Below are 23300 nucleotides of genomic sequence, written 5' to 3'. Positions count from 1 at the left end.
CGTGTTCCTCAGAGATAAGACTTTTAAGAGACATTGTTTAAAATACTGAAAATTTTGGGTTTTTCTCACCCATTCTCTCAAGTTTGAATCTGCTATCACAAATGCTTTGTATATTTGGAGATAAATTGTAACTACAGAAAACCTGTATTTCTCACCCAGAAAGCGGTCCCTGTGACATAATTGCTTTCTAGTTCCACAGTAATGGTGATTTGTCCCTTAAAATTACTTTGTGGCTTATTGGAGTCACCCAATATGCAACTGAAGAGAGAGGAAAGCATTGAAAGAACTAGAGCCTGACTTAGGCTGATGTTACATATTGCAGGCTGCACGTGTAATGTCGGTGTTTCGTACCCAAGTCTCTAAGGTACTCCATGTGACCTTTCACCGTGCTTCCTTTTCAACAAGTTTCAGATGCTGCCTTGCAATTTTCTAAACCCTTTCTTGTTTGCACTGAGGGCTGGAATGAAGAGGTGCGACAATATTTTTTATGTACTTGTACAGTACAGAATGCACCTTCTGTACCTGTCTGAACACTGGAGGGATTTGAAATCTCTTAATTGCTATTAAATATTTCTTAATCCTTTCTGTAGTTTACCTGAGAATATGAGTATATTAGCAGGCAATAGTATTCCTTAAGACAAGTAAAATATGTATATGGACATTGCAAGCTATGTTCTTCTTGCAAAGAATCTTGGCTTTTGGAGCAAAATAACCTCTTAATGCTCAAAGGAGGGAAATCAAAATGAGCTTTGCTGTCTAGCTCTGATACTAGATAGGACATTTAGTGTTTGACCCCTGCATTTTTTGTAGTAATTTTCTTTATTTTGCTGATATTTCCTTTTGTCTTTCAAACAGCTATTCATATTTGCAAACAGAAATACTGGTTGACTGGGGTTTTTGCTTTACTTTGTTTATTCTTAAAGTTTATTAGCATAAACTCAAGGTTGATTTTGACACTAGGCCGTTCAAACGGGCTCATGAATGGGAAGTATTTATGTAATGACACATACTGGGCGTAAATTGTAAGCTTCTAATGATTTAATGATAATTTAGACACAAATGAGAATCCTCTGTGTGGTAAGTTTTCTTCTTCTCTTTTAAATCTTAGGTTGCATATCAAGGTGATCCTGAAGGTGCTCTTATTCAGTTTGCCACACATGAGGAAGCAAAGAAAGCTATATCAAGTACAGAAGCAGTATTAAATAATCGTTTTATTAAAGTTTATTGGCATCGAGAAGGCAGCACACCGCAAATCCAGACTACCACACAGAAGGTAGAGGATCTAACTCTGTTCTAGCATATTATGTAAAATGCAATCTGCAAAACATTTTTAAGAGAATGTTTCTATCAAGTAAATTAAATCCTTTCAAAATAATGTCTATTTCATGTAAAAGTCACTCTTCAGTTGTAAATTCTTTGACCTCATATACAGCTTTCAGCAGTTGATTAGCAAGGTGAGACAAAAGGTATTTGAAGAAAGCCCTTCAGTGACGTTTAGTGTATTCCACTCTGTTGTCATTTCAAGCAAGATTTGATGCAGCTCTCTGCTGAATAACATCTATTTTGCTTTAATTAATATAGGCTTTTTTATTTCTTCTGGTGAGCATAAGAAAGGCAGCAGAGTTATATTTCTTTTCGTGTAAGATGGTCTCCATTTTCTTCCAAGACGTTCTGGTTTTCCTTCTTTTCTATTTCCTTTCATTTCCTGTTGAGCACGCATATTGTTGTACGAAGTAGCAGAAGAATTCATTTTACACAGAGGCACCTCTATGCATGCACAGGTATGCACACATAGATCTACGGACTTGCAAACAACAGTGGAAGAGGAGAACTGCATTAGATATACTAACTTTCTAGGAAGGGATCATGGATGTTTTTATAAGTGGGAGGTGGTTGCTTCTCTCTATGATATCCAGGGACAGAATTGTCTGGGAATGGATTGGAGGAGTATCACAGGAGGTCCAGACTGGACATGAAGCATTTCTTTACTGAGAGAGTGGTCAGACAATGAAACAGGCTTTCTAGAGAGCTGGCTGATAGCCCCAAGCCTGTCACTGTTAAAGTGGTTATTTGGACAGTGTCCTTAACAATGTGCTTTACCTTTTGGTCAACGCTGAAGTGACTAGGTGGTTGGACTCCATGATTGTTGCAGGTCCCTTACAACTGAAATACTCTAAACTACGTTTTTTAATTGAATTGCAGAGGAGCACTTTCTGAAAGTTGTCATGTTCATAGCAGCATTGGCAACATATAAAAAAAATAAAACTGCAGTTACTGTTGTAACCTGTGTCAAGCCAAATCAGACTTGTCAGCAGTACAGTAGTGGCTGTACTAAAGAAGAGGAACCTTGGGTTCTCCCTGGCTCGCTGAATTATTGAATAGAGTCTTCTCGGCAGCTGGTGTAGCACGTCCTTCAGAATGTTTATGTATCCTGTTCTATTGGATTTGCCATCATTATGGAGCAGCGCATTCTGTGCTTCAAAAATATGAGACAAGCTCTGTAGAAGAAATAGTTACTTAATTATATATGCTGATATAATACATGAATGACTTGTTAGAGGATTCTTTCAATTGCTGCTCTGAGTTGAGAATTCTTACTTTCTCTTGATGGTGTGTATCATTCAGAATCAGTGACCTGGTTTTCCATGGCAATCGTGCTGTACAGCATTTTAAATTTCCTTTCTTTCTCTCTTTCTAAGAAATGCCCTGATTTTTATATTCAAAATTCGATTTTAATGACATCTATCTCATTATCTTCCCTGTTATTATCCTTTTGATTTTGTCTATATCCTTAATGCTTTGTTTAAAGTAGTGCTGCTCAAAATGGTATTTATTTTCTAAGCTTTATTTTCATCTCAGCCAGAAGAGGGCAGTGGAGTACGTAATTTGCATTCCTACAGACATTCCCTTTTATTCAAAGGATAGCTTGGGCTGTATTATCAGCTTTTTTGCTGATTATGCTATTCACAGTATTATTGGAATATTAACTCTATATTGCCAAACAAACAATCAATCTATATATTTGCTTTTTTTAGTAGTCCCATAATTTTTAGTGGTGGTAACAGTTTCCAATAACACCACCTTTAGCAAGTTAACTTTGCTGGTTTGAGAATGAATTCCCTTTAGTCCTGGGGACAGTATTAAATGTTCTGCCTCACCACGAGCAGCCATTCAGCACATGTCAGCAGACTGCATTTTGAAGTCTGTTGTCAGCCCCAGAAGGCACACAGTAATAAGAAAAACTTCTAACAGGAAATTAAAATTTTAAGTGCAATGCTTCTATATTTTCCTATCGCCTACCTTAAGATATAACATTTAACCAATTGTTGAGTCAGTAAACAGGTACTTTTTGTTCATAAGTCTTTGAGGAGCATGAACATTTACTTCTCATTGAAATTAGTATTTGGTATCATATCTGTGAGAAGTATGGACACTTTTTATGTCTTCATATACTATAAATATTTGTATTTGGCAAGATTTCTGTTAATTAATTATGGGTTAATTTATTTCACTGGTGTTTGTAATGGCTTCCAAGCAGATTCTGTCTGTCAGGCACCAAAGACAGGCTTTTGAATTTTCTTCAGTGTAAAGTCAGTTAACTTTTAAATTGTCCTTTTGGTAGTATCTGGTCCAGCACAATTGCTTAGCCATTGCTATTTTATCAGCAGGATTACTTTGGAAAGTTTTTACTGTAAAATTTCTGAGAGCGTGGAAGTACTTAGAAAAAGATGGTGGGAGTCAACTGCAGTAAATCATCAAATAAAAGGCTTCTGCCAGAAAGAAGAAAATAATATGCTCTCCACATCTGAGATAGATAAAACGGGAAGTTCTGGGCTTAAAAGGCAGCACAGAGAGATTTAGGTTAAATATTAAAAAAACATTTTCTAATGCCAAAGCTTACTGAAGCACTTTTATCTAGAGAGGTGACAGGACCTGTTTAATCGGAAATCTGTAAGAATGAGATAGATAGATACTGTCAGTAATGGCATAACTGACTTTGCCCTACAGTGGAGAAATGGATTAGGTGACCTTCTGAGAGCTATAAATATGACAATAAGCTTGCTTGGAAGCATATTTTTTGGTCTTAACTGTTGAATGTTTTTGTCAAAGAAAAAAAAAAAGGAAAAGTGTTAGCTGTCAGGATATATCCATGGTAGATTCAAAGATTATCTACTCTCTTTTTCTTCAGTCCCATGACTGTATGGTTCTGTATTCTATTTTTTTTGTATTTTGTCCAAGTTAAACACATAGGAGATGAAAAGTGACCTATCACTGTAAGAAGTGAGCGTCTTTGTGATACAAGTTTGTATTGTCTTTTCATAACTAAATGGTTGATGGCGAAAGAGTTGTGAGAGGAATCAGAAGACTTCTTTATTACATTTTATTTTGTTCTAACAGGTAGAATTTAAGTTAGGCTGAATAAATGTAATTAATAGAAATAAATCAGAGCTGTTCTTCGGTAAGCTGCAAGTGCAAAATGAATGTTATTGCCACTTGCTCTACACAGATACTCAGTATAACATAATAAATCTCATAAAGTGGTTGTTTATCCCATCAGGTAAAAAAGGCATTGAATGTTAGAAGGGAAGAAGCATAACTTCCATTGTAATTTCATTGTATACTAACTGAATGACAAATGTAGCAACCTTTTGTTGCTAATCTTTTGCTGTGCCTTTTGGGGACTGGGGCGGTGTTGCAGGTGATCCAGCCCTTAGTGCAGCAGCCCGCTTTGCCTGTAGTGAAGCAGTCGGTGAAGGAACGGCTCGGCCCAGTACCAGCGAGTAATATTGAACCTGCAGAAGCACAGGGTGCCAACACAGAAGTCGCTCAGGTCTGTATTGTAATGAGCAATTCAATTGCCTGTTTTTTCTGAAGTAGGTTCCATAGTGTATGAATGTATCCATTACTTCTGTAGTGCAAGTACACATTTACTACTTCAAAGTACGTCTGCTTACATTGTTAGTGATGTTTTCCTATTAAAGTTTTCCTCAGTGCAATGATACTTGGCTTTTTTACCTGAGCATGGTGCTTAATTTTCTTAGTATTGTAGCTTTTTACATAGTTTAAAAAGAAAAACTGAAAGGCTCTCACACTGTTTCGGGATTGTTGTGTTATATTGCTGATGTCAGATTTCAAAATAAAGTGAGTCTCTACCCAAAGAACTAAAAGCCAATTTTTTAAATGTATTATATATTTTAATTTGTTAAACACCTCAAACCATTAGAGAATGAAGCTCTGTATCTAGAAGAATTTTCAGAATTTGTACATCACCCGTAATAAAAGGAAGAATGTAACCACAGTACCAATGTGAATAATGACAGAAGCTTACTTGCATTAGAAAATTTTTAATGCTTTATTATATTTGCAACATTTCATTATTAGCATTATGCCATCACTTTGGTTTGCTTCTGGAGACCAGCAAAAATCAGAACACATTTGTAGTTTAAATTCCAACAACTTCCTGCATTTAATGCACATGGAATCTGCATATAGCAGATTATAGAACACAAGAACTGTAGTGTATTTTAAAGGCCTGTGCAGATAATCCTCTGTCAGCTAGCATGTCTTGGAGTTCTTGCAAAAAATATGTAGGATAATCTTTGATTCCAAATTTGGCTTCATATTTGTCTTACAGACATATATTAACTGCAAAATCAAATATCTAATATTAATTTTATTAACTGTTTGAGTACTTTCTTTGTATTGTTGCTTAAAAGTCTATGGTTTTATTAAACATTTTTTCTGAATTGCTAATGCTTGTAGTATACATTTGAACTATAATTATGGTTTGTTTTCTTAGAATGTGACTAAATTATCTGTGAAGGATAGACTGGGTTTTGTGTCAAAGCCAGTTACTCCAACAACTGAAAAGGTAAGAAGATGTCTCATATTCTCTTCTCTCATATTTATTTTCAGTAGAATTAATTTTTTTATGAAACCTCTTGTGTCAGTATTGTTTCATAACTATGAAAAAAATAATTTGTGAGGGATTAGTTTTAGGAAGTATAATAAATCAAAACTCAGCAGGTGGCTAGATGATTATACGAAGGACAAAAGCTGCTATTTTGTAGATTTTGTTTTATCTGTCAGGTTCCTTTTGTTCAGTCGTAAAAAGAACTTGACATGTTCCATAATCCTGAGTTGTTTAGATGTATACAAAAATAAATTTTAAAAAGAAATACATTTTGTCATTACATATGACACTATAGAAAGCAGTTCTGTAGAAATGTTTCTGGACTTCTGTGCCCCTTAAAAGGTGATGCTGTAAACATTTACTGTTTTATTTGATTTTGCAATTTGCAGTACTTGTGAAAAGATAAAGGTGGAAATTAATCAGTATAGATCAGTATAGAAAGGACAAAGAGAGGTAAGGTGGGCAAGATGCATCTGAATTGTGGTTTTGAGCTATGTATTGACAGTGGTTCCAATTTTCAGAATATGAAGTGGTGGATGTGTTTACTACAGTAGCAAAGTTTGTAGTGCGTATTTCCAGATCTGTTTAGCACTTCAAGGGACAGGCTTCCCCAATGTTTTTAACATTAATTTGAGAAAACTTGTAGTGGAAAGACAGCAAGTTTTACTCCATAACAGGATTCCTCTGTCTATGTATATATCTTTTCTATTGGGAATTAGCTTGACCTGAAATAAATGAAGCATCCACTGTATTTCCCCACGCACATCCCCTCCCACTGCTTTTCAGTAGGACAGTTGATGGATTATGTGGCATCTAACAAGTACAATTCACTCCAGAGATACTTAGCATAGAAAGGTAACAATACTTGAAGTTGAGAATTAGTTGTAATATTAGAGAATGTGTCTTTGATTCTTACCTGTATTTTGTTATTAGTTTGATTAGTTCCATTCTTGGTACTCTAAATTAGTTGCAGATAAATACCTTGCTGTATATTCCTGAACTACATTTTACATACATAATACATGCTTACTTTAGAAATAGGAAGTCTGCTTCAGCTTGCAGCTTGAATGGAAATACTTCTTTTTCCTCATTGTGTAAGAGTTGAGTTATCCTGAAACATTTTTCTACAAAGAATAAATTTTATGCTAGAATGTTTTTCTCTTCTGTTGTCTTATAGTGCAGATGTGATTTTGCTGAGCTGCTGGGCTGTTCACTGGACTTGTTGTGAAACAGCAGTTTCCTTTCACATTTTTTGTAGTATTCTGAAACTTGATTTTATTTACTTTTACCTACTACTGCCTCTTTACAATGAAATATCTTGCTTAGTTTGCAGTCATTGCATTCTGTAACCATTAGAAATAAAATGATTGGCATCCATCAAAAAACAGGGGTGTCGTGTTCTAGATTTTTTTTGCGCCTGATAGAGTGCATGATTTGACAAGAACTTTGCAATGAGAAAGGACGTAGCTATTCTTCCCAAAGAGCAGGAGGAAAAGGTGATAAAAAAAGTCATTGTGACATAAGATCTGTATAGGGACTTAAAATTTGTGGACTTTGAAGAGATTCATGCTATTCACACTATTCCTTCTCTTGAATAATATTAAGCGATTTAGAAGACCTTAGTGTTGCTTTTCACTTGTCTGTGGTGGTGCTGTGGCATCTCTCCTTATATCTCCTACATAAAAAAGGAGGTGTGGTTCACTCTGCCCTGAAGACAGTTCAAGGCAAAAGGAATGTGTTAATATTTTTGTCTTTGCTTGGTCCTCTGTTTGTTTGTCTTGTACCCTGTCCTAAATCTACTGTGTAATAGAAACTGTATGACTGGAATATGCATACTTTAATGTTCTTTAGTAGATTTAGAAAACAATCCTTCATCTTTGTAATGGTGTGCTTAGAGCATTTTGTACCACCTTCTATAGCACTCCATAGCACGTGTTGATTTCTTTTTGCTGTTGTTTTCTATGCACTGTGTACTCTTGAAAACACTTCGGTAAGCAATAGTATTAATATCACACTGAAATGCAAAGGGTTTATATGAACTGTTCCTGCTGTAAATTCTCCTAATTTCTTGGTTTTTTCTGTCTGTTTCTTGTTTATCTCTTTTTTTTTTTCTTCCTATTGGTGGGCATTTTGTCTGTTTTATGGAGTGCATGGTGACCAATAGAATCTGCATGCATCTCTTAATTTTCCACATAGAAAGTATTTTTAAACTCCTGGAAATCATACCAATTGCATAATTTCTTCTATTTGCTAACAAGGTGGACAAGATCATGCCTATATTATCTCTAGGACTTGGCCATGGATTTTTCAGTATTAGCATGCCCAAAAAACTCTTCAAGGAGCATGCTAAGAAAACAGAATAGTTCAATTCTTCAGGTATTGTGGAGATGTGCATAGTATGTTTTAGAGAGATTGTAGAGCAGTCATCAGTGTTCTCAGTAAGTCATGGAGAAATTTAATGCCTCATTACAAATGTAGGAAAGAGAACAGAGATACATAGGAATCTCTTTCTTTGCTGTATAATGTTGAAGACTTCCTTGTGCTTGAGTTACTTCTTGCCGATTGTGCAAGTTCTACTTTGCAGTAACTGCATATGAAAAGGAACTGTTGTCTCTATGTTGGACCTTAGTCTCTAAAATTGCATTGAACGTTTGCTTGGAAAATTCATACAGCCATGAAATACCATATTTTAGACTTCAAAACACAAAAACAACAGTTACTCTTGAAAAAATCTCAATCTTCTGTTTCCTTAGTTATGCTCAAATACGTAAATATTTATGTATTTGAAACTTAGAAGTACATATGAAATCTCAGTGGAGAGGATTTATAAGCTGATGTTGATAGCTTACATATCTGATGTGCTGCTGCCTCTTCAGAAACTGTTTGACTTCAACATCTCAAAATATAATTGCTACACCAAATTTTTATATTCCATATCATCAAAGGAGACAAAAGAAAAGATGCTTATATATTTTTAAGCACTCATGCGGGTTTTTTAAAAGATTGAAATTCACTGGCAAAAAAATAAAATGATTTCCTCCTATAGGTTTTATCTACTTCTACTGGCTTGACAAAAACTGTGTACAACCCTGCTGCTTTGAAGGCAGCACAGAAATCTTTGCCTGTTGTTTCCACTTCCGTGCTAGACTCTAATGAAGCACAGAAGAAAAAACAGGTAAATTAAATATGCTTCTTTTTAAAATGGACCTAGGTTGGGAACTTGTGACCTAGAGGTAGAGCACTATGTATATTCATCACAAGAACATAGATGAAACTTGTTGCAAGATTAAATTCACTATAATGTTTTATTTTTCCCCCCACATATTACCAGAAAATTCAGCATTGTTTTGTTATTTTTCAGTGTATGTTCAGGCAGTGTAAGCAGGTTTAAAACTGTAGAAATTCAAAATGTGAAACACTTTTTCCTGGAATCAGAATCTACATGTTGAGGTATGAATTGTCTATTGTGAGTGAAAGGGAGTATAGTATAGTCACTGTTCTTCTCTCTTAAACTATTCTGGAACTGGCCTCTATTCTCAGTGTATTTTGTATGTGTGACCAAAACTGTTTCTTCGAGAGAACTGAGAATTTTATGACTGCATTTTGTTGTTTCCAAGCTATAGTTCTTCTGTACCCACTTTTATTTTTACATAGTGCTAGGCTTTCTCTTTTTTATTTATGTTAGGAAGGAAATGCAACAAAAATGTATTTGGCCTTAATAGGTCACTAAGTTACAGTTTAGCTTGCTTAGAATTTTCAAGAGAACACAGCAAAGCTCCTTCTTCAGGTTTATTCTTACCATTTAGAGAAACTAAATACAGGACATAGCGTGCTTTACTTATTTTTAACCACAAATTACGAATACAATACTAAGTTGCATCCAAACCTAAGTGTTGAAATCAGTATAATTGTTAAACAAAGATTTTGGTCAAATACTGCTAAATTTCTGTAATATATGTCTAATATAATTAGACATAAATGTAGACATTATGTCTAATGTAATTTGGATTAGTAGCTGCACGTGAGTTTTGCTATTGGTCCAGAATATAAAGAAAGCAGTTCTGATTTTGAAATTTCATTTCATGTTTGTCCCCTAACACGTGTTTTAGAATTAGAGCCTTTACGTTTTAAGTTAAGCTGCTAAATGCGTGTAAAATGGCAAAAAACTTGTAATAACATTGCTGACTCATCATAACAGCTGTAGAGGTTTTTTTTGAGAGAAGACACTGAAGTTGTGCCTAAGTGATTGGCTCTTTATTAATGTGATCTTGTGCTCCTTCCTGCCTTCAGAGATTTCTGTTACAATATCCTAGTACTTGTGGGAAAACATGATTTTATGGGACTGACTCCCTTCTTTTCCTCCTGTCTCCCTAGCTTTTTTCACATCCATCCACTTATCTAACCTTCCCTTTCCCTTCAGAAGAATGATTGCACACTGTATTGAAAAACTAACATTTCATGTAGCAGAATATGTCAGTATTTGGGAAGACATATAGAAACTTGACTACTATTTCTTTGGCTGTTGTACATTTACAGCTTGTATAAGATATTCCACTTGCAGTTGATCCCAGCTGATCATCTTCTGCCTCTCCTCTACTATTCCATTAAATATGTTGATATCAGAGCTCTTAAGGGTTTTCTGCTGTCTAAGACTTCTGTATTGTGTATCTGAGAACAAGAAGCAGCAGCTTTCTTACAAGCACCATTAGTAGGCGCTGAGCACAGCAGGAGTGGCATCTCCTCCAATGCAATATTGTCACTTGCTTATCAGTTTCAGTTCATTTCAATTTGCCCATTGCCTGGTCAAGTTCTGTTGTTGGCAGATGGAGTAGCTGTACTTGTCACTTCCCAGTTAGAGTGCTCAGACACAAAAGAGATGCTTTTCTTTGCGTGACACTTTGAGTTTAGAAAATAGAATGTGTTTTCCTTTAACTTGTTACATTTCTGGAGACTGTTTTCATTGATGGATTTGATTTACAGTTGCTTTCAAGATAATTGTGCTTGCACATTTAAACACTTGCATGCTGTTCCTTTTGAGGTAGTGTAATGTGTGCCTTTTAGCTTTCGGTGGAGTTGTGTAAGGTGTTACTTTATATGTGAGCAGTAATAAAGTCTTCCGAGCACAGATCTAACTAAAAAAGATAACTAGATCTCTGTTTAATTTGGTGATGCACAATATTCCAAAACATTAGTTGGAAATATAGGAACCTTGCATTTCCTGTTACTAAATTTTTCTCTGTTACTGTAAGTTACTACTGTGTAGTTGCCAGGTATAGTATATCATTCTGGCATTATGCTTCAAAGTCTAGAAACTTTCTTTTTATGCTTCTAGGAAGCATTGCGACTTCAACAAGATGTAAGGAAAAAGAAGCAAGAAATCTTGGAGAAGCACATTGAAACACAGAAGGTAAAATATTAGCATTAAAGACAGTCACCAGTTCAGTTACAAAATCTCAGTTCAGTGTAAAATATTTCAGAATTTTTAAGAATGAAGAAAAAAATGGCCTATAAAATAAGCATTCTCTTAGAATGGCATTATCATACTATTTTGAGTTTATAGTTTTAATCTAACTTGTCCTGTTAGTTCACATAAGCCCTACAAGCTTATGCAATTTCTGTCCAATTTTAATTGATACTGCCAAATTTGGGAGCAACATATGTTTGGGAGAAGAGAAAGCCTAAGTTCTGTTTGACAAGAGCAGGAGAGAATGATTGTAGAAAATTTTGCATGACTGCACTTAGGCTTAGGAAGAGGAAAAAAGCCAAAATGTCATTTAAGTTGAATTAAATTTTGAAATAATTTAAGTGTGTTAAGCAAATCTGTCCAAATGAATTGGAAATACCAGATGTTCATGAGGAAACAAATTAGAGATTTAGACAAAGATTTTAATTTAATACAATGTGTTAGAAGTTCTGTGTGTTGATTTGTAGGTCACAGCAAAAGAAATGCAGTATATGTTTTTTCCATTAGTTAGAATAACCATTGAAAAACAGATCTGTAGTAGTAGTTGCTGAGTAAAAAGACTTTTTTTTTCTGAACTGGACAGATGCTGATTTCAAAGCTTGAGAAGAATAAAGCCATGAAGTCAGAAGACAAAGCAGAAATCATGAAAACACTGGAAATTTTGACTAATAGCATTACCAAGTTAAAGGATGAATTAAAAGGCGTATCACCAGGAGGAGGGACTCCTTTAAAAAGCATGAAAACTAAAACTCAGGTACTCAAGTTTTGATCAGCTTTTTAATAGATTCATTCACATGTTTGTTTCAGGATAATAAAAATAAGTAGTCCCATTAGCAGTATTTAAAACCCTAACTGGTTTAGCTTTTAAATCCTCGTTGAAGAGAGATTAGTTTTTCCTTCTTATCAAAGCTGCATAGTTAATTTTAAAACCATGCTGTAATCTAAAAGCTGTAACTGCTGTTGCACAGATACTGCATCGTCTAGAAGAACAAAAAAACCAAAAAGTCTTACAGTTCTTTCTTTTACTTTGTCCACTGTTTTTTGTCTAGTCTACTGCTTTCTTAAAATTTTAATAGAAATTATGAAAATAGTATTTATTATGCAAAAATATTATAGTTAGGCTGCACAAATATCTTCTGGTCAGGCTTAATACACAAAACAAACTGTACTGGTATGTAATTTCCTGTGACTTTTTGTGTCACGGAAATTTGTCAATATATTAACCTTCTAAGATTGAAGATTATACTGGTCAGTTTTCCTTTGATCTAGGTGCTCATATTTGGATTTTACCTCTTTGAAGTGATGCATGGCTGTTACCAGTTTCCCAGCTGCCTAAAGATGCAATTATATTACCTTTCTAAAACGCAGTATTTTGCTTTTTATAGAAGTATTTGTTCCTAAATAGATCACAGCCTTGAAAATAAATACCAGAAAGAAATACTGAAATTATTTCTGTGCACTCAACTATAGCTTCTTATATAGTGTGTCCGGAAGAAGTTGAAGCAGCATGTATTGATCCTGAAAATAGGCATAGATTGCTAGGGTGGTCAGACAGTAGAATAGGTTGCTGAGAGAGGTGGTGGAGTCACCATCCCTCTGGTGTTTAAGGTACTTCAGGTGTCTGCATCAGGTGCTGGGTGATACAGTTTAGGGGTTACAGTGCTGGCTTGATGGTTGGACTTCATGATCTTAGAGATCTCTCCCAGCCTTGATGATTCTGTGATTCTTGCTCCAGGTTTTTCCAGTCTCAGGATATGGGATTGATGAAGACAAGTCTTTCCAGTACGGACTGAGGAAGTATTGAGTACCCCCACTGTTCTCATGACCTTTGTTGCCAGGTCCTCTTCAACGTCCTGCAGTCAGACCACATTTTTCACAGCACAGTGTTCTTCTTGCTGCTGACTGATATGTTGAAGCCTTTCTTGTTTCTCACTCCCCTTGCCAGATTCAAAGCCCTCGTTTTCAGGACTTCAGCTTTCCAAACCAGTACCTGCATGCTCAAGACAATTTCACTGTGTTCCTTTCGTGCCCCACCTTTTGTACACCTTGGGTTTGGATACAAGTTTTTCTAAAATCATAGTGTTCATCCAGGCCAGCATCCTGCCAACTTTATTTCCTGCATCCTCTGGAACTTGGAGGATGCAATTCTTGGAAATCATCCTGCCTTTCCAGCAGTTACCCAGACCCGTGGTATTCAAATAGGACGCTTTTTCCAGCTCTCTGAAGAAGGCCTCATCTACTTTTACATGTCTAGATAGTGTGTAGTACACACCCACTCAGTATCACCTGCACAGGTCTGCCATTGGTCCTCACTCAAACTTTCAGCTCGTCATCTGTTCCCAGGCAGAGCTCTATGTGTTCATACTGTCCTCTGTAATGAAGAGCAACTCCTACTCCTTGCTACTGTCCACTGTACTACTCCACTGTCTGTTTCTCTGTGATATTTCTGTAGTTCCAGGGAGATTGTAGCCCTGTAACTGCACACAGACATATGGTGCCTTCTCTTTGTTTCACAAGTTTTTTATATTAGTGTATAGGCTCTTTAGAGAGGCATTGATTTCCCAGAAAAGGAAGGAGATCTTGCCCCTGTGATGCTGTTGTTTAGGCCTGCCCTCATTTGTATGATTGCTAAGTTTATGTTTGAGATGTTTCTTCAACCCAGTTTTCTTTATCTAGAGATCTCTTCTGCCCACATCACCCTTTGCTTGGTAACCTAGTCCACCACTTCCTTGTGTGACAGTTGTTTTTACTAAGAAAAAGTGAGGCAATATACTAATGTTGAAGTTTTTGACCTTTTCCATTTCCTTTGTAATAAGGAAAATGAAGAAAGATTTTAAGTAAACCCACTTCATAGTGGACAAAGTACCCATTATCAGTGTGCAGTTTTGTTAACATTTGAAACAGCAGAAATGATCAGCTCCATCTGACTTTTGTAGAAGTGAGGATTTTACAGAGCCTTTGGCTGAAATTTACAACTTTGACAATTTTCTGAAAGACTTTGATCTTTGTTCTCTTGCATTTTTAAGTGTTTAAGAACTGGACAGCTCTGAAAAGACCCTGAAGATATGGAAGATGAGGCCCACATGATTGTGCCATTATCTTTACCTATTTTTGCTTCTTCCAGTTCATTCAGATTACAAAAGGCTCATCCCCCTTAAGTGAAAAACCTTTGCTGCCTCTTAGTGTGTCCTGAAGGAGGTATTTTCTTCTTCAGACTTGGCACAGCTCTCTAACAGGGAAGTCTTCGTTAAGACCACTAATAATAAACCTCAAAAGTCTTCATTACACCAGTGTCACTGGCTGCTCTGTGAGTGCTAACTGCTGGTCATCATTAAACTTCAGAAGCACTTCTTTGTCATGTCATTGATGTATTGCAGCACAGTGGGATTTGAGAGAAACACTGGTTCCAATTTTGAAAATCTGGGAAACCATTATACAAGAGATAATGGATTTTTTTCATCTGGTTGCAGTAGATAATCAGAAAATGGGGCTGAATAAACTTGAGGTTGAAGTTTCCAGTTGAATAATCCATTTTTTTTTCTTTTAAAGATTCCAGGAAAAAAAACAAAAACAAAAAAATCACCTTTCTTTATCAGTGATGATATTTGGTTTCCAACTGTCACAAGCGCAAAACTTTCATCTCTTGACATCCAGCAAACATTCCATGCTGTTGTTTTGAATCAACACGAGTAAATATAAACTGTTTCCCAATTCTTTATAGCTTTTTCTTATAGTTGGCCTTCATCTGTGATGTCACTGAAATATTTGTGTCCTGCTTCTTCCATGAAAAAAAAAAAGAAGAATTTCAGGTTGGATCAGAACTTCAAATTAAGTTTTCAAGGTCACATAAATCTTTCCCTGCACCTCAGTGGTTGCAGTGAACATGTCCTAATTGGAGTTCAGAGATACCTATCTGTTTCATATATGTTTTCTGAACTTTAATAGTTTTTTTAAGATACTGTGTCCTGAAAGGTAACTTTGAGTGCGTCAGAGACCAGTCTTCTGTTAACGAAGGTCTTGCTGCTTCTTACGTTTTTTCACTGTGGTCTGCACTGTTCTTTGCATTATGACATTGTAATAATTTTTCTCAGTACTGATCATAGATTTTGTATTAATTCATAGCTGTACTGCCCTTTTTATTTTTTTTGGTTCACCTTATCACCATAATATCACCATATATAACCATATAACAAAGCTCAAATGACAGTTTTACTTTGCCACAAAGGCTCCTAAGCTTGTGCTTGGTTTGTTTTTGAAGGTGGAAACCCAGTGTAATATGCAGTATGCTTGCAAAGTTACAGCTTTTTATTGAACAGTTGTTTCCTTAGTAGAGAATGTGAACTGTGGAACTAATAATTTACCATAACAATTTCTTAGATGCAGAAGGAGTTACTAGATACTGAACTGGATTTATACAAGAAGATGCAAGCTGGGGAAGAAGTTACTGAATTAAGACGAAAATATACAGAACTGCAGCTGGAAGTATGTTTGTGTCTTCTTTTGTAGCAATTAACTTTTAATCAAATATTTTCCTTTATGTTCATTAGCGTGCGTATTGTATCATGAACTATTTTTATCCAGAGTGCAGTATTAAGTTGCATGTAGATGGAGATATTTATCAGTAATATTTTAAAAAACACTTGCTCTACTGCAATGGAATTCAGAAGTAGTATTGTCTTTGATTGCAAGTGCTAATCTGTTTAAATTCTGTAACTATATAGATGACATGATATTTTAGATTTGTGGTAGTAATTCTTTCTTGACAATGTGAAGTGTTTTAAAACTGTTGCCTGAAGGTAGTTTTGGTTTTGACACAAAAAAGTTAAGAAACACTGCCTAATCTTTTGTTCTTAAATGTTAGCATCCTTTTAATGAGATGTATCAAAAAGCCTGAGGTGCCAAAAGTAATATTACAATGTTGGTTTCAAGAGGAGAACTTAACAAAAGCAGATACAGTGTTTCAAGAAGTATTCAAAGTGTAGAAACACAGCTTCTTCTTCAAGTACTTGATTTGAAAAAAAATTGAGATGGTTGTACAAAATTCTTCATACATGGTGTCTTATTGAGAAATTTTGAATGCTGTGGGTGTTATTCTGTGTTATATTGAACTTCCTTGCCTATAGGATTGTGTAATATCGACTTGAATCACTTGATAATTATCTCTTTTTACTGTTAAGCAGGGCTGCTGTGTCGCTTAAATTGCTCTTGTGTTAATGAAGTTTGGTCATGTCTTACGTATTACTGCATAGGAATACAGTGCACATACATGCAGCGAAGTTGCATTAAAACCTTACTTTAAAATTTGTTATGCAGTTTTGGTAATTGTTAAAATAGTTTTGCTAATAAACCAAGCCAATTGAATAGAGATGACACAAAAACTTATGTTAACAATATGTTTTCTGATGGTGAGTAATACTCGATGAGTGTACTGAAAACTTGTTTATAAATTCTATATCTCAGAAAGTGTGAATTGAATGACATGTAAAACAGGAAAAGTAGGTGTTCATTCAAGATCAAGTTACATCATAGCTGAGTGCACCAATCCTACCTACTCCATCTCTCATTAAGTCTGTTTATATTTTGAATTAGATAAAAAGGAATGCTTACAGGACAGTAATATTTAAATGAATTTTCTGAAGCCTTTAACAAATAGCAACAGAAGTAGATGGAGAAAAACAGGGTCATCAGTGATGCACGCTACATGTTTCAGGGAGCAACATGAAATAAATCCCTTGTACAGCTTACAAGAGGGATATGGTTTTTTTCCCCCCCTTGATGTTTGTTTGATTCTTCAGTGTTCTTAAAAATTATTTGAAAAACTTTTATTCATGCATCGTGCTTGAGACTTTGACTCCCACAATATTTAATGTGTTGTTTCTTTGACTGTTTTTCTGTTCCAGGTGACCCTGACTTTACTGAAAGAAAATCCAAATCAAGCTTGTTTCTTGAATCAGCATGCCCCATATTACTCATTTAAACATTTTAAGATGTTTAAAAAAATCCCAACAAAGGACAAAACTAGAAAAACCCCAATGCCTCAGGATTCTGTTTATAAAAAACTAAAAAGCAAACTAGATACTATTGCAAAATTACCTGAATAATTTAATGCATGGAGCCATAAGAAAATTATCTCCTCATGGGTGGTATCACGTTGCTTTTTCCTATGAGGAGTTAATCTTCACAGATAAGGGCTCTTTTGATACCTGTTTCTTGTTTCCTATTTCCGTCCCATTATTGGTGTGGTAATAATTAACCTTTACTTAATTAATTTGGAATGTTATTTAAATCTTCACCTGTTATTTTAAGACCTGCTAGCTGCTCTTTCTGGAGCTTTCTCGGCGATGTGTTTTTAAGAAACATCAGAATATGTGTTTGTTAATTCTGTCTAAATATGCAGATGGTGAATTCTAATCTCTGGATGTGTTACGTGTGACCATCTTAGGCTGCCAAGCGAGGGATTCTCTCTGCAGTTCGCGGTAGAGGGGTTCACGCGAGAGGCCGGGGTGCGTCGCGCAGCAGAGGCAGAGGAATACGGGGCCGGGGGAGAGGCAGAGGAGTTCCTGTGCACGCCGTGGTGGATCATCGGCCCCGGGCGCTGGAAATCTCTGCATTCACCGAAAGCGACAGAGAAGATCTTCTGCCTCATTTTGCGGTATGGCACAACTGCACTTCATTTTTCCCTTTGCATAACATCCTTCCATTGAATGACTTGTTTTCTCCTGATTCAATTCATCTGGAAATATTATGTAGGAATGAATCTTTAGCACATGGTATGCAGAGGATGCATATGCAAAAGTAAAACAGGAAAAATACACTATTGCTTCAGCTAGTTATAGCTGTAATCACGTAGCATTTACAAGACTTCTTTTTTTTCTTACAAAATAAAATGGCTTGTAGTATTTATTTCCTCAAGACATGTAATTGTTTTAAAATTTTTTACGTACAGAAAAATAAAATAATTGACGGCATGGTGAGAACAAAGATTGATTTATCGGCAGACTTTCAGTACCTGAAGTCTCTTTGTCTTTGTTGAAGTATTTTATCAATTTCTTAATGAAAATTTTCTTTGAACATTTTCAGTGTTTTTGCCCAACTTTCTGAATTTTAAGAGTCACAGTGAAAATTGTGCAATTATATGTAGGTCTTGAAAAGGCATCCAAACATTTCTGTCTAATCACGTACTTAAACTTAAGAAGTCAGATCTTTTTCTACTAATTTTTTCTTATTTCAGTCTAAAAATGATAAATTGACATACATAATTTTTAGCAAACTTTTCTTTGCAAATATAATAGTGAAGAATCAACATGAATTTATAAAAACACTTACCCTCCATTAAAAAAAAAAGAGTACAATAAAAGAAAATATGCTTATTTTCTGGAATAAATCCTAATAATATAATGTGAATGTCCATGTGTGCCACCCTCCCCTTTGTTTGTCTGGGGCTTTTCCCTCAATATTTAATTGCAGTGTTTCTCTCTGAAGGGACAAGTCCAGGAGCCAGTTAGTCCACTAAATTCTATTCCAGTCAGTATACTTCATATTTCCTGTCAGGCAGCCATTTAAGAAGCTTTAAAAAATAAAAAAAACAATGACCTGTCTCTCTTTTTATAGGAAACTTACTATCTTTAACAAGCCAAAATAATAATCAAAAAGAAGTTTAGTAACATGAACAAATACAATTCCATTTACAGTGTTAATAGGATTACTGAGAAAAAAATTAATCATTGAATTTTGCAGGTTGCACGTTTGGTATTTTAAGCTTGCTTCAAATTCCATTGGAGATGATCTGAGCTGTATTTGTGTTTCTGTGATACCATACCACAACCCTGCGCACATCAGCAGTACATTCCACTTGCACAGATGTCATTTTTCGTTGGTCTTTGCAGCTTACAGTGATGACAGCATCAAAGTTAGCAGTACCATCGTGGCCGTTAAAGGAATGGATAGGTCGTGCTGAAAAGTTTTCAAATCTCTTCTACAACTCCTGACTCCCAAGAAATTCTTCTGTGGAATAGTTTCATAATAGGCTAATGCAATAATTTCAAGATCCCTTCTTTCTAACCAGAAGAGAAATACTGAAACAGAACAGCCTATTTCTATCATAGTTTTACCTCATACCTATAGGAATTGGGAAATCCAGAGATGAGAGCACTTTGGTGTTCTAGAAGTGCAAGTACAAGTAACTGTATTCTTGGCTAGGACAAGTACTCTGGCATTAAGACTGAAATATACACTGTTCTAATTTTCTGCTTTTTTTTGGAGGGCATTTGATTTAAGACTGCATTTTTAGAGGTGGAAGAACTATTTTACTGAACTTACTTTTTTGTTTATTTATCAAAAGCAATATGGTGAAATTGAAGATTGCCAGATAGATGACTCTTCTCTCCATGCAGTGATTACTTTTAAAACAAGAGCAGAAGCTGAAGCTGTGAGTACAGTCTTTCTTGAAAATGCACTGCAGCATTCAAATCCTTTTTGTTTATGTTACACTTCTGTATTTGATTAAGTGTAATACTGCTAACTATTTTAAAACTATTGACACAAAAGTTTAAGCAAAAATGTCAGAACTGTATATTACTGAAGTATGTAGGAAATTAAGTTTATAGCAAAGCGAAGTGCAGGATGTAAGAGGGAGATTAAGAGAAACACTTGGGAATTGATATTTAGATGTCTTCGTTTGTCTTTGTTTAATTGCTGGGTTTTTTCACCTAAAGACTTGGTACCCTCATAGTCTATCTGGAATTTCACTGACATCCTGCAGAGTCAACGTGTATATTTATTTTGGGATCAGTTTGGTTTACCTTTATCCAAAAACCCATGATAGTGTAAATGGGATTTGATCTGATTCTTTTTTCCCCCTTTTTTAGCATATTTTTTAGAAATCTGTGAAATTACAGAAGCATAGAATTACAGAGGTAACCTTTAGAAACTAAAATCTAGAGTTGACTTACTTTATATTTCAGTCTCATTACGTATGGATAATTAGAACTTAATACATTTGGCTCAGCAGGACTCCTGACTTGGTCCATTGTATAGGCATATAATATGGGTATATTATGTGATCCTGAACAAATTAATGAACATCGTTTTTCTGCAAATGATTTTTTTTTCTTTAAAGTCCTTGGGTCAGTGTTGGGATGGAGTGTTCCTGAAAATAGTGGGGACTATGGAAAGAATGGATTCATATTCATAGTATGGTTGTATTGAAAGATTTTATTTTATGTTTATATTTTGCACAACTTTTATCTTGTGGAGGATACCTGAACACAGTTTTCATACCTGGTCAGACTATTTTCTTTTTCATTTTGAGACACCAGTGAAGTGATTGACAGAAATAACTGCTACTTACAGTGCAGATTAACTGCTGGGGACAAGAGTTTAAAACACTTAAAGTATCATTTATAGTTAGGTATTTTGATATCCATGTGCCAATGATGTTTTACAAAAACACAGAATTTTGTTTTGTTTGTGATACTCTTAGCTATAGCAATATTGAGCACTAACTCTGTGGTGATAGTGTTTATTCTGTAAAAAAGGAGGTGCAATTAATGGTACATGGTGTATACTGACTAATACGGGAAAAACAGTATTGTACAGCTGTATGGAAGGAACGCAGTTCAACAGTGAACAAAAGTTCTGTTCAAAGATAAAAGCTTCTGTAATTAGTATATTCATAAATGAATTGAATTAAAGTTGGGATTTTAGTTTTGGTGCTTCCTGATATTGGGTACTTCCTTTGGCAGTTTCATATTCTTTGACATTGTAGTTTACATAAGAAATACTCTTTAAGTGTGGAGAGAAAGTTCTGCTTCCCTAAAAAAAAAATAGGTCACCTAGAACAATAATCTGTTTTTGTGGACTATCCTAAAATGTCTTTACTTCTCCCAGATAGAGTATGATTCACTGCAGGGATCAGGATTCATGATCAATGTTTGAGATGTCCAGGTTCTAGTGATCATTAAAAAAACATTTAATTGTCAACTTTGTGTTTGATTAGACTTTGTGTCTAATTTCACTGTCATTTTTAAATAAAGATTTTATGAAAACTGTGTTCAGTCAAATCTAGGAAAATTGGTATTTTCTTTAAGTTATTCTTACATATTAAATATATTACCATTGGAATGTCTTTGTTTACAACTAAAGCATTAAGGCTGGCAATTTGAGAAGTTGTAGAAGGTAATCGTTAAAAACCTCTGCTGAGGCAAATTGTGAAGTAAATGCAGCTAATATTTTAGCTTCTTAAATGAAAATAGGCCTAGGCTTTATGATCATATATGTTCTAGCCTAGAAGGAAGAGGAAGATTCCCTATTGTAAAATGTTGCATTTTTATGTAGTAGTAATTTCTTCCAAAGATTACAAGTTATTTCTGGACCTAAATGTCACATATAAGTACTTCTAAAAATTCTAGTTGTGTGACATTGTGATGAGACCATGGACAAAAAGCTCCTGAGCTGCATTTTAATAAGCATAGGATCTTTTAAATTTATCATAAATTTATATGTACAGATTTAAAATTTATACCTGGGGACTTTAATATCACACAATTCATGTTCAGATGTCATTGAACATGTAATTGTTTCTACATTTCACATTATGCTGTACTTTCAGATTGTACTATAAATCTTTTGTGACCATGACGGTTATTTCGGAATGTTGCTAACGCTGATTTATGCTCATTCATGTTACTTTAATTTGAACATACTATTTCCAAAGCAGCCACTTAATGTCGCTGATACTTAGAAAGACATGAATATCCCATAAGTTAAAATTTTTTACATTTCAATTACAACAGCTTTACAGGAAGTGGAACGTTTTCCAGTAGATTAAATTGTAATCACAAAGGGGCTTTTTTTCAGTTGTTTGGTTGTTGGGTTTTTAAAAATATATTAAATAATTTGTGGGATGTCTTACTTCTTCCAGTAAGTTATGCATTAACAATTTTGTGTCTGACTTGGAAAGGTGAGGAACTTAGCAAAATAATACTAAAAGTAGGAACATGTTGGTTCAGTATGTTACCCACATTACGAAATGATTTATGGTTTTCCAAGCTTAATTTTCTTCTGAATGTATTTTCATCATTTTCTTCAAAGGATTTATGAATTCCGTGTGCAGTGAATAAAGTTGTTTCATTTAACCTAGTAGCAGTGTGAACATATTACAACTTAGACTTTCTTTTTTAAAACTACATGTAACTAAGAAAGTTAAACTTGTTTTAGGCTGCAATTCATGGATCTCGTTTCAAAGGACAAGAGCTAAAGTTGGCATGGAACAAGCCTGTTGCTAGTATGTCAGCTGTTGAAACAGAAGAAGCTGAACCTGATGAAGAAGAAGTAAGCTTGCTTTGTCTTTATTTTTGTTTTTAATTTTTCTTTTTTGAAGATGAAATAATACAGCTTTTTCAAAAAGAAAATTTATTTGTGAATTCATACTTGTATTTTTTAATCTAACTCATATTTTGATATCAGAAAGTAGATTTCTGTATATTTCTTGGTATTTAGGGTCTTGAAAGTCTAGATACTTTGCATTTCCTTGCAGAAATATTTCATTTCTCACATAACAAAACACTTTAGAGGATATATCTAGAAAATGGAAGACACAGGTTTGAATTTGCATGAGAGAGAGAGAGGATTTTGTCCAAAATACGGATTTGTGCCGTCTGCTTTTGGCACTAATTTCTTAGGGAATCATATTTCAGACTCTAATTTTCCTTTATAGATATGGCTCAGAGGATACAGGTGAAGGAATAATTCAGAGCATTTTCTGACTTCATTCGGATGTCTAAAGTATCCTTGCTGAGTGTTAGTCTTAGTCATGGTCCATGAGAGATACTAAAGTCTTGTCCAAATAATCCTGATTGGTTAATGTAGGAATAGTAGGGCAATATGTATTAATGCAATCTAACTCGTTACACTCAAAATACC

At 35.0% G+C, this 23300-nt stretch overlaps 1 protein-coding gene across 4 annotated transcripts in view; it reads left to right on the top strand.

Moving 5' to 3' along the window:
- Positions 1 to 23300, top strand: part of RBM26 (RNA binding motif protein 26) — a 49363-nt gene that overhangs the window by 22575 nt on the left and 3488 nt on the right. For 2 of the 4 annotated variants that reach the window (XM_014870989.2, XM_014870988.2), the window contains exons 12-21: positions 1109 to 1273; positions 4700 to 4831; positions 5801 to 5872; positions 8961 to 9089; positions 11247 to 11321; positions 11962 to 12132; positions 15756 to 15860; positions 17821 to 18030; positions 19720 to 19806; positions 22596 to 22709. In XM_014870989.2, coding sequence (XP_014726475.1) covers positions 1109 to 1273; positions 4700 to 4831; positions 5801 to 5872; positions 8961 to 9089; positions 11247 to 11321; positions 11962 to 12132; positions 15756 to 15860; positions 17821 to 18030; positions 19720 to 19806; positions 22596 to 22709 — 1260 coding nt within the window. The remainder of the gene's footprint in view (positions 1 to 1108; positions 1274 to 4699; positions 4832 to 5800; positions 5873 to 8960; positions 9090 to 11246; positions 11322 to 11961; positions 12133 to 15755; positions 15861 to 17820; positions 18031 to 19719; positions 19807 to 22595; positions 22710 to 23300) is intronic. The other 2 variants (XM_088159809.1, XM_014870990.2) reach the window with 1 other exon arrangement.

This window comes from Sturnus vulgaris, chromosome 2, assembly GCF_052056855.1.
Source record: "Sturnus vulgaris isolate bStuVul1 chromosome 2, bStuVul1.hap1, whole genome shotgun sequence".
NCBI lineage: Eukaryota > Metazoa > Chordata > Aves > Passeriformes > Sturnidae > Sturnus > Sturnus vulgaris.
The sequence above is the reverse complement of the archived record's forward strand: the minus strand, read 5'-3'. Positions and strand labels throughout refer to the sequence as shown.